The 12,321-nt window shown below is 44.4% G+C and overlaps 1 protein-coding gene across 1 annotated transcript; it reads right to left on the bottom strand.

Annotated features, from left to right (window-relative positions):
* Nucleotides 1-1,788: 1,788 nt before the first annotated feature.
* On the bottom strand, nucleotides 1,789-10,298 carry urp2 (urotensin II-related peptide; the record flags this gene model as incomplete). Its single annotated transcript, XM_079296809.1, has 5 exons — nucleotides 10,168-10,298; nucleotides 3,395-3,697; nucleotides 2,954-2,988; nucleotides 2,409-2,562; nucleotides 1,789-1,820 (listed from the first exon to the last, which is right to left on the bottom strand). Exons 1-5 carry the CDS (start codon nucleotides 10,262-10,264, stop codon nucleotides 1,789-1,791), a joined length of 621 nt encoding a protein of 206 aa, XP_079152935.1. The 5' UTR covers nucleotides 10,265-10,298.
* Nucleotides 10,299-12,321: the final 2,023 nt, after the last annotated feature.

Consider the following 12,321-nt stretch of genomic DNA (forward strand, 5'->3'; position numbering starts at 1 on the left):
CCGCTTCCTCAATAACGAGCATGTTTATATTTGACAACATAATGGTCATGTACTTTTAGGAATACCGACTGAACAGTTCTTTAAGTGTAATAACTAGAGATCGACCAGCCACGGCACTAAATTAGACCAGTGGTGCAAAGTGGGGCCAAATGGCACCTTCCCCATGACTACCCCCCTACATCCGGCACCCTTGCTTGGACCACACCCATCTTAAATCTCAGTCTTCATTTTGATCTCAACTACACACCTTGAAAGACTACATCTGACACAGCTGTGATGCTATCGCAGTGATGTCCACAGACAGAAAGACACAGAGATATGTATGACCTGTGAGTCTGGCTGCATCATGAACAACTGAAGAGAGCGTAAGATAAAAAAAAAAATTGTCACAGTGGGGTTTTTGCCAGAAATTAACTTTATTTCAAAGTTGGTGCACACATACAAAAACGACGTGCGTCTGTCTTATAAGGAAGAGAAAGGGTTAACAGGGATTTGTTCATGTGCCCGGCCACGAGCACACATCGTCTTCTTTGATTGGTCAGTCTTGTTAATTAATGAGTGAAGGAAAAGGTCCAAGTCAAGGCTGGCGCCGGTGTGGCGGGAGGTGTGGGGCTTCCTGATGTCACAGCAACAGTCTCCTAGCACGCAGAGGTCCGGGAAGAGCCAGAGGAGAGGAAGAGAGACTGGATGGAGGGATGGAGGGAGAGATAGATCGGTGGATGAAGCAGTATGAGCTTCTGGAGGCCTGCACTGATGCTGATATTTTAGGTTGGACCCACCAATAACAATGTTCCGATTAAAAATTACCACTTTAAATTAAAATGTTCCATTTTCACATCAATAAATGAACCAGTTTCATAGACTGATTCAGTGACAACGGTAAATGGCTTCCACTCTTCTACTGTTAAAGATGTGTTTGATGGTGATTTAAAGGTATCTTTATGGTATTTGCCAAAAGTTGAAGCCAGCAGCCACTTAGCTTAGCGTAAAGACTTTAGCTCTTTATGCTAAGCTAAGCTAAACTGTTGGGTGCACATCTTAAACAGTAGAAGAGTAGAAGCCATTTTTCTGTTGTCACTGGTTCAATTTGCAATCTTGTGAATATGTTTCCTGAAAAAAAACGTTAAAAGTTAGGGATTGTAAACATTATCGATTTTCTGTTGAAGTTCTCATTACATTCTGACAGCAATCAATAAGTCACATGCTCTGACAAAAGAAAAAAAACATCTGGTATCCCAGCTGTCCCAGGACTGTAATAAGCCCAACCTACCTGCTAGTATTCTGCCCATGCACTCACTGTTCATCACCAGAGTCTTCCACAAGTTTCTATCTTGACAGCTGTGGGTGCCAACAATAGCCATGTTGGTTGTTTACGTTCATAAAGGATCATTTTGGGGGTGTGTCTTTGGAGGGAGGCCTGAAGGGACAGCTGTCCTTGTTGCCGACTCGATAGATTGAGTGACTTTTGGAGCTGGTGCTGCTAGCTACTTTCATTGGAAAAGAGTTGGCAACACTGGGTATGGTTTATCCCACACAGCTGCATTGCGTAAGATGTGTACTACAGGGCTTGTATAATTTCATGATAATGACCACAATGTGACCAGATAGATTAAATGCAGCTGAGTGGAGGTAAGATCTTTTGGTGGTTGGTTGGGTGGCTGAATGGATAGATGATGGATGGATGGACGGATGGATGGAAGAAGGTGATTGGTGGGTGAGGTGTGGGATAAAGTGGGCGAGTATGGAGGGAGACCACCGGTGGGAAGGTAAACACCAGCTGAGAGACGATTAGTTCTGGGAGCAGTACTTCCAGAAACACACTGTTGGACAAGAAGAAGAAGAAAAAGAAGAACAACACCCCGTCATAAAGCAGTTGCAATACTTGCATGACAACATTGAGTATAAATAACACATTCTGACTGTTTGAAGGCTGCATCCTATTTTCCACTCAGTTATACTATACTTTCAGATGTTGTTTTTCGGAGCTGCTTGTTGCAAACAGTCACCTTCAACTTTCTCATTGGACAATCTGCACTTTGCATTCATATAACCTGTCCTTCTCTTTGATGTGAACTAACAAATTGTGGAGTAATTTTAATGTACTATTGCCCATAATGTAGGCAGCGGTGAGGAGATTCTGGCTAAGAAAGGGTGACATGTAGTCCAACCCCTTTGGGAGCACTTGGGCCAATGATGGATGGCCTTGGTTTTGGCTATAATAGAGCAAAAGTGCTTTAAAGGGAAAAGACAAATCCTGGTTTGATATAATAATGATGCATCGCAAATAGGGCTGAGGTGGACGCCATGTTGGTGTTCTGTGGGTAGTTACCAACCAATGCCAATGAATTCTGCTTTTATTCCTTGTAAAGATACTACGATAAGGCGCCGTTTAGGCCTTTGACTTTCACCTCTTTTGTTGGTCTTCTTGGTCTGCGGTGGGAGGGACTTCTTGAAGTTTTGACCAGTCAGACTGGGGACGACGACACTTGCTCTGGACGCAGTGCTATCAACTGCTGCTGGGGCCAAAGTGGTGGGCTTCACCCCTCCTTCAGGAGCAGGAGGCTTCAGCCACAGCGGCAGAAGAAAGAATGGAGAGAGGACGATTACTGAAACGAAGGATCCTCAACTGCCTGCATCCTTGTAAACCCACAACAAATCCCTATGGCATCCATTCCCCGCCCTTGGACTTCCTTTGTTTGGTTATTCATACTGAATGTGTATTGATTACATATTTCTCTGGCCTTAAATTTTGGTTGTTGCAGCAGCACAAGGACAAACTATATACAGACACAAAGAGAAAGTAAAAAATAAGTAAAGAGGTGTAAACCTAAAACAAGAATAGAAGTAAAAATAAAGAAGTAAAGAAGTATACAAGAATAAAAAGTGGCAGTGGAGCAAGCAAGGTAAAGTATTCCGTTCAAAATATATGAGTGTAAATATTTTTACAACTCACCACTTTATTTCTTCTTCCTGAATTTCTGCCGTTCGCTGAAATGAAAAACCAAACAGGCTTCAGTGAAAATCCCCTGATGGAGAGCAGGACAGTGTCTCAGTAGTGAGTTTATGTGGAGAAAAAGACAGCCAATGAGTAGAGTGGGGACGGACATCAGGAAACAGCCTCCCTGAGTAACTTGGGCCTCAGCCTAAAGAGCCTTTCAACAGAATTGCATTGCAAAGCAACAGCTCGGGTCCACGTTTACTTGCTGTCAGCTGATGTCATCACATCCACAACAGGAAATAAACGGTGACATGTTTAGTTATAAAGTGTAGAAATGGTGCTATATTATGTTTTCACCTCAATGCTTGCTTCCTATAAAAAAATCTGCAACTTTTCATTTATTTCCATTGTTTCAAAACAAAGTAAGTGAACCTATCATGTTCACAGTATAGTTACCTCGGGGCATGATGGTGATCCGTGAGCTCAGTGTGCTGTTAAATGTCCTGTGCAGCTCCTCCAGGGCTGAGATCATCTTCAGCATCTGGGCTCGTTTATCTAGACCGGCTGTCGCAGGGTTGGTCCTCAACCTCCCTGCTCTGTTCCCAGCAGTAATAGTCCTTGTAGTGGTTTTGTCAGTGATTCTTGTTGTCCCATCCACTCCAGCTTTGGTACTCAGGAGCCAGTGTTTCAGGTACTGGCTTGGATTTAGTGCTGAAGACTTCTCTGCGTGAGCGAGACTGGGAAGAGGTTTCACAAAGCCTGGGGAAAAACAATTGTAAGGAGACTGGTTTTTGATGTCGTTTTTGCCAGCAAAAACTTTCCCTTTGATGAGTCATTACGTGGTCCTGGAAAAGCTAAGCTATGATGGAAGTGCCTTGTGCTCTGCCAGAGGACTAAACAATACCCTTCATCAGACCTTCATAGTTTTGATCATTTTGCACTGTATAATTATGGTGGGCGCTGCTCACTAGCCAATCCAGATTTATAGTTGACCCCTTCTTTCTAGAACTGCACCACTGCTCATGCCCATGCCCTTCTAAACAGAATGGCTCCAAAGGAAACTCGTCAGATATCGATGCTTCAGTCAGTGGCGCGACAATTCAAACTTTTCAATGCAATCTATCAATTAAATTGAATGTGCTGGTGACTTAATAATAATGTATTTTATTTGTAACGCACTTTTCATTTTTTTTTTTTAAATCTCAGAGCGCCACAGAGCCAGTACATAGTAAAAACATAGTAAAAAAGCACAGTTAAAACATAAAAAAAACTATAATAAAATAAAAATAAAAACTATAATAAAATTAAAATAAAAACCAGTGAATGAACAGAAACACAAAAGAAATAACTGACAGTGACTTAGGTCAGAAAGGCTTTCCTGAATAAAAAGGTTTTTAGGCCAGTCTTAAAAGAGACCAGTGTCTGTGTTGCCCTTAGATGGTCAGGGAGACTGTTCCATAGGCGTGGAGCTGCCGAGCCAAAGGCCCGGTCGCCCATGGTGCGGAGCTTGGTGCTGGGGACCCGGAGGAGCGAGCTGTTTGATGATCTGAGGGTGCGGGTGGAGATTTGGGGAGTGATGAGATCTTGTAGGTAGGGAGGTGCATGTCCATTTATGCATTTATGTGTGAGTAGTAGGACTTTGTAGTCAATCCGGAATGAGACAGCTTCTCATGCATCTGACAGGGTTAAAGTGGGGCGGAGTTTGGAGACGTTTTTGAGATGATAAAACGAGGTTTTGCACAGGTGTTTTATATGGTCATTAAAGGACAGGTGTGGGTCAAACCTAACTCCCAGATTAGTGACTGTGGAGGCGAGGGGGATGACCTGACCGTCGAAGGTGAGATGAGTTATGGAGGATGACTGAACCTGGTGTGGAGTGCCAACAAGGAGGGCTTCGGTTTTGCTACTGTTTAACTGGAGAAAGTTGTTGCTCATCCACACCTTTATCTCCCCAAGACAGGAGGTGAGACATGACATGGCTGCAGAGGGGCTTGGGGCAGTTTTGATGTAGAGCTGTGTATCATCAGCATAACAGTGGAAAGACATCCTATGTCTGCTGATGACACGACCGAGGGGGAGCATGTAAATAATGAAGAGGATGGGGCCGAGGGCCGACCCTTGCGGAACACCACAGGAGACAGGGAGCAGTCTGGACTTGTATCTTCCCAGTGACACATATTCAGTATTCTGCCCATGCACTCACTGTTCATCACCAGAGTCTTCCACAAGTTTCTATCTTGACAGCTGTGGGTGCCAACAATAGCCATGTTGGTTGTTTACGTTCATAAAGGATAATTTTGGGGGTGTGTCTTTGGAGGACCTGAACTTCTGGACTTGTATCTTCCCAGTGACACATATTCAGTTCTGCCTGAAAGGTAGGACTGAAACCACTTGAGTGCAGAGTCTGATAGTCCAATGGTGGTATGGAGGCGCTGTAGGAGGATAGTGTGATCCACTGTGTCAAATTCAGCAGTCAGGTCCAGGAGGATGAGGAGTGAGGGTGATCCTGCATCGGCTGTCATCAGCAGGTCATTCGTCACTCTGAGCAAAGCTGTTTCAGTGCTGTGGGCTGAACGAAATCCTGACTGGAATTTTTCAAACAAGTTGTTGTGTTTGAGGTGGTCCTGAAGTTGAGAAGCAACTACCTTCTCTAACACTTTGGACAGGAAGGCGAGGTTGGAGATAGGCCTGTAGTTGGCTAGAACCTCTGGGTCCAGGGTGGGCTTCATGAGAAGGGGACGGATGACAGCAACCTTGAGTGCAGGTGGGACACAGCCAGACTGAAGGGAAAGGTTAACAACTTTGGTGATTAAAGGACTGAGAGTGGGGATATGTGATTTGAGCAGAGCAGTAGGAATGGGGTCCAGGGTACAGGTACAGGGTTTCATTTTTCTGAGGATTTCCTCAACATGGCTCTCCTGAACCTCAGCAAGATGTAGAGGAGACAGCACACTCGCAGATAAGGTGTTTGTATCAGAGGGAAGCAAAGATGGAGAGCTGGACATCAGAGAGCGAATGTTGTTTACCTTGGATCTGAAAGAGTCAATGAAGCTGTTGCATTGCGCCTCTGTAGCCTCAGTTGAAGAGGATGGTTGTGGTTTCAGGAGATGGTTTATGGTTGAAAAAAGCTGTTTAGAGTTGCCAGGGTTTTTATTGATTAAGCTGGAATAGTACTGTGAGCGAGCATCTTTAAGGGATTTGGAGTAGGCCCTTTGATGCTCACGGAAAGCCTGTTTGTGGACAGTGAGCCCAGAGTGTCTGCAGCGTCGTTCCAGAACACGCCCAGCTGTTTTTATTTTCCGCAGCTCATGTGTGAACCATGGAGCGGAGCGTGAGAAAATGACCTCACGTGACTTGACAGGGGCATGGAGATCAAAAACACTGCTCAGGGATGTATTCTAGTGTTCCACTAATTCATCCATAGATGCAGAGGCTGGGCAGGTGATGAGCTGGAGATCCGTGGTCATTGTGGCTGAGTCAATCTTTTTCCAGTTCCGGAAAGACATTTGACGTTTAGGTCTAACAGTAGGCAGCACAAAAGTCAAGGCCATTGAGACCACCTTGTGGTCGGACACACCGAGATCATAAACCTGCAGGTTACTGATGGAAGCAGAGTCAGTGATAACCAGATCCAGAGTATGTCCCTTGGTGTGAGTGGGAACCTCAACATGCTGCTGCAGGCCAAGACACTCAAGCATACTCAGAAAATCTGCTGCAATTTGACAGGAGGGGTTGTCGACATGGATATTTAAATCACCAACAATGACAATGTTAGTTGACATAGTGCAGAGTGAGGTAAGCAGATCACTTATCTCAGGTAGAAAAGATGGGTTTGGTTTCGGGGGACGGTATATGAGAAGCACTGTCATGGAGTATGGAGGTTTGCATTTGAAGGCCAGGCATTCCATAGAGGAAAGATCAGGCATTGGCAGAGGAGACAGTTTCAGTTCAGCCCGGTGCATGATGGCTAGTCCACCACCACGACCAGAGCTGCGGGCTTTCTCCATGTAGTTATAGCCAGGGGGGCTTCATTAAGCACGGAGTAGTCCCCTGGTTTATGCCAGGTTTCAGTTAGGCACATGAAGTCGAGCCCTTTGTCCAGAATATGGTCGTATATGAGGAGGGATTTATTCGTGAGGGATTGTGTGTTTAGCAGCTCCATGGTGGTAGGAGACAGAGCTGAGGGTGGAAGTCTCTGCAAGTTCCGTAATACACTGCGATCCACTCCATGTTTCCCATTTCGCCTAGTATTGGGTAGTCTCGCGATGTTTCCGATGATGACTCCCGGGTTTGTTTTGTTTCCTGATTCCACGTTGAAACCGCGGCGCGAACCTCTATGGATGTAGTGAGGTCTGTTTTTCAAAATCCCACACTCTTGGCTGCGGGCTATAAACCCCTTGTAGGATGGAACCACGAAGCTCCGCAAACGCCGTAGCTGCAGGGCGGTGTATGAAATCATTTCCAGCACCGATGTCAAAAATAGAACAGAAAACAAGCCGCGCCGTCAGGCAACGACTACAGGCCGAATTAATCCAGACTGTATTCCAACTCAGGGAGCAATCAAAAATACGTCAAAACAAAACAAAAACGGGGCTGAATAGAATAGCTGTAAAAAAAATCACATAAAATCACACAAGCGGTAACAAAAGTGTCAAGAGGAGCGGCTGCCAGCGTGCGCCAGCGTACCCTCACGTGACACGTCACGTGTTGCTGCAGGTGTTACTGCAGGTGTAACGCATCACCTTTGGGTGACACGGAGAAGGTCTTCTCTACCGGTGCAGGGGGGGGATCTCTGAAACACACAGAGGAGGAGACACCTGTCACAGGCCATACTTACTTAGGCCATGTCCATACTACTCCAGTTTTGCTACGTTCACACTGAGCAGCCACACCACACCAGAGTTTTGGAGCACCCTAAACGGAGGAACCTGAAAACTCCGCCGAGGTTGGAGGTATTTGAAAACTCCGGGGTTTTGGCTGAGTGTAGACGTCGGATATGGATGTCTGTTAGACATCCATCACGTCCGAGGGGCAGATCTGAGACTCAAGCGGAGATACAGACACTGGAGACGAGGTGAAGTTGAAAAATAAGGTTTTTACTTGAAAAGGCATAAACACAAACTGAAAGCGACTCCAACGGAGCGGGCAAAAATATCCAAAATCACAAAACAAAGGCAAAGGAACAAACCAGGAGCAAACGCTAGAGCACGGAGCAAACACGAGGGAGACACAATGCAGGGACAGACAGGGGAACGAACAAGGACGATCTGACAACCAGAACAGGGAAAGCAGGGGAGTATATATGTGTGTGGGGTGATTGAAGAAGATTGAAGGCAGCTGGGTGGACTGGGCAGGTGAGTAGGATGAGTGCAATCAAGGGAAACACACACACAGACAGACACATAGACACAGGAACACAGGGGGCAAAGCCTAAACCGTGACAGTTACGTAACAAAAGAAAGGTAAAATAAGTCAATGTTGATTTTGGTTTCACCCAGGACATGGAAAGCTGTCTCCTGGGTGAAAGTCTGTTTGTTTGACCCAACCATTCACCCTAACCTAACCTAACCTCAGCAGATTTTTCAGTTGCTGTGAGCGTCTAATTCTGACCTGGATGGGCTTACATTGAAGTTAGTTGAAAGCTTGGTGCGTCCCATACAGATGCTGAAGGGTGCCTTGGTGGGCCAAGCGTTGGTATTCAATGAGTCGGGATTGAGAATGGGTTGGTTAAAGAGAAACTATACCCGGCAACTAACTCATTTACCGTTTCTGTGTTATTTGCCGTGTAAATAGTTGAGCTCGATCATTTTTCCTGAGTCCAAACCGTTTTTTTGTTTTTTTTAATCATACCTGCCTCTGGTCTGGTGTTTTGAATGGAAAACCTGAGTTCAGGGCTTTAATTTGCTTTGATTTTCAGTCTCATTCTATTCTTACTCTCGTATAGCCAACACACACACACACACACACACACGTGCTGTTTTGGTGGGATTCCAGTGCTTTGCTGGTTGCGAGAAGAGTTGCTACGAGACCTTCAGCTGTGACATAGAGTTGTATGAATTGTGTTTATGTGTGTGCGTAATGACGTCTGAGGTTTTGCAACAATGCAGCTCAGTGTGTTTGTGTACAGACAAAACGATCTCCACACACACACACACCTACACACACTCGAAGTTAGTTTTGTAAGGAATGAAAGGAATGTCAGCTGGTCAAAAAGTCAAATTACAGAACTGCTGTTGTCCTTTTTAACAATATAATTTAATATCCAAATCTTAGTTTTTCACTTTCCAACATCCCATACTCTTTATCTGGTTAAACCTATGTTGTTCATGTTTTATATTTGGATATAAGTGATATTTATTCCACAAATATGTTTCACTAGTTTGAATCAGTCAACAAAAGGTGTCTGATTCCAAACATGTTCTTCGTAAAGGCATTGAGTTTGTTAAAAGGTTAAACAGCTGCATCCACATTCACTTTGTCTTTGTCTACATTAAATGTCGTGACCTTACCATCTGTGTCATCACGTGGAGCAGATGTTAATGCAGTCTAACATATAATGTCAAATCTTTGAGAGAAACTTTGTTGTAACCAACCAGTTACAATGTTACTGGACATGTTAGGCAGCTACTAAACACATGGTTCAATTTTACATTTAGGATGGGGAAAATAACATGACATTTCCTCATTTACCATAACACTATTAACTATATATTAAGCCAATAACATGTCTGTTATATAAGTAACGTTTGCTGTGAATATTTCATCCGTCCTTCATATTCTTGTACATTTGGAAACAGCAAATGTAGAAGTGAAATTTCAGCAAACTAACAGTACTAATTAATAATTTCCCCCTCTTGACATAAAGGCTACTTCTAGCATTGGTACTGAACATGCTGCTGTGAACAGAGTTGCTAGGATAGGCTCAATGAGCTTAAAGGTATCTGGTGAACCAACATGAGCTTGGTATGTGATCTAAACCTAAATAGTGTCCTTCATGTAGAGGTGGAAACCATCATGTTTCCCTCACCTAACCAAGTGCTTTAGTTTTCAGACTTTCACTGTCGGCTTAACTGTAGCTTCACCATGACATTTCTTTTCTAATAATCGTTAAAAATGATGGTAAATGTTGGAGGTTCCTGTAGGGTCATGTTGTTGGAGGACATGCAGCACTTTGAAAAGCTTCACAGTGTGTGTGTCTAAGACCAGCTAGCTTAACTAATAACCCTTACCGCTCTCTGTGGGTGCTGCCTCCGCTCCCGTCCCAAGAACCATCAGCATCATCATGACAACCTTCATCACAGACACGAGCGCTGCACTGTTAAGCATGGCAGCTGTTGCTGAGCACCGAAAGAGCAGCACGTTATTTCTGTCGCGCACAACTATTATCACAACTGTCTTCTGAAGATTTGAACTCTGTGTTCAGGATTTTGTTCCAAAAAGCTTTCTGATGAACAGGTTTTCAAACGGTGTTGCTTCTCCTCATGCTCAACTCATTCTTCTGACCCTTCCGACATCCTGTTGATTTCGGAGACGTGTTGGGAAGGTGTGGACATTCGCTGCGATGATGTTAAAGTTGGTCTGTTGGTCTCAGATCAACCAGCGTGTTCTAGAGTTGACTTATTTTAGTTACTTGTCCTGAGAAGCACAGTTGATCCTGAAATGCTGAAAAACCTCTTCAGGATAGTTTCATAGGTTTCTAAGCTTCTTCTGTTTGTCAACCAGTCAGTGGTATTCGTCGATTTAATTCCAAGTCTTCTCAACAACTTTAGAGTTAAGTCTCTCTGTTCATTTTCCAAGGATGCGCCTCTTGAAGAAGGCTTGTCAGTGTTGGATGTGTTCCTTTTCCTAACGCAGTGACCAATCTTGCCTTTATAAACCTGAGTTTGCCCCTGAATGACTGGCCTGCAAGGAACTCTAGCCCCGCCTCTTCCTCATTGATGGATTGGTGACATTTGGGGAGTTTGGTGGCGATCTTTGTGTGTTTGGAGTCAAAGCTATCTTTTTGTGAATGTGGTGTGTCTGTGTGTGTGTGTGTGTGTGTGTGTGTGTGTGTGTGTGTAAGCTTGTATTTAAAGTGTGTGTGTTGTGTGTGTGGCCCTGGCTGTATAAGCAGTGATAAGGTAGTTCTTAATATGTTTGCTCAGGGGCCACAGAGAGAAAAAGGCCCTCTGACGCATGAGGGCCTGGAGCCACACTGACTGCACAGACACGCACACACACACAACACGCTCACAAATACAACATTCAAATACAGAAAACGACATGGCAAACTCATGTACGCACACACACACACACATACACAATCTTGGAACTCAGTTTGAAGAAAGGGTTGAAGACACACACACACACAAAATGTAAAAAGAAGCGTGGGATGCACATCAAAGGGCACACAAAGGCTGAAAAGTCATGTCCAAATGACAAAAGACCAAGAGAGAGTTTTTCCCTTTTCCATTCTTCTGCATTGTGGCAACTAATCCCTCAGACAGGAAGTTGACAGAGTGACGGTGGGACTCCACCTCGCCAATAACCACCACGAATACCCAAACCCCCAGATACATGGGATGGAGGACAGAGACAGATGAATGAATGAGGGAGGTAGATACAGAGGACAGTACTGAACACAGCAGAGTGAGAATGATATGAGATGTGCGTGTGTGTGTGTGTGTGTGTGTGTGTGTGTGTGTGTGTGTGTCAGTTGCTGGGCGAAGAGAATTCAGTTAAAGAACATCCACTCATTACTGCTCTGTCTGTCTGCAGAGCTTTGACACTAATACACTGTGTGCATGTGTGCTGATGCTGATGCTGATGCTGAGGAACAGTACAATTTTTCGCTCAGCCCCGTTTATAAAAGTGTGACAAATAAAACTCTCGTTTTCTCGTCAACCTGCATCGTTTCTCTCTGAGTGTTACAGAATTAAAGTACATTAAGGTCCAGTGAGCGCCGACGTCCTCCGTCACTTCCAGGCTCTCAGAGTGTGAGCGGCAGCGCTCAGAGCTGCTGAGTCACGTTGACCTCCTGCAGCCGTTCTCCCTCTGCACACTGCACACAATGTCTTCTCCCTGCCAGTCAGAGCAGACGTCACATCGGTATGAATGAGAGACGTGTGTGTTTTCTGTGCCGGGACTTTGACTCACACATTTTGTGGTGGGAGAAGTACTCAGAGCTTGAACTCCTCTAAAAGTAGCAATACTACAGTGTAAAAGTGTTGATCTGTCCAATAAATTTTAGGTGATGGAATTTTTAATAATTGATTAGCGGATTGACAAAAAATGAATTGGCAACTTCTTGATGATATTACTGAAAGTCACTTTTCAAGAAAGAAAATCTATATATTGCATTGTTTCATCATAAATAAATAAAATATATTTTGGTTTTGGACAAA

This window comes from Melanostigma gelatinosum (genome assembly GCF_949748355.1).
Source record: "Melanostigma gelatinosum genome assembly, chromosome: 24".
Taxonomy (NCBI): domain Eukaryota; kingdom Metazoa; phylum Chordata; class Actinopteri; order Perciformes; family Zoarcidae; genus Melanostigma; species Melanostigma gelatinosum.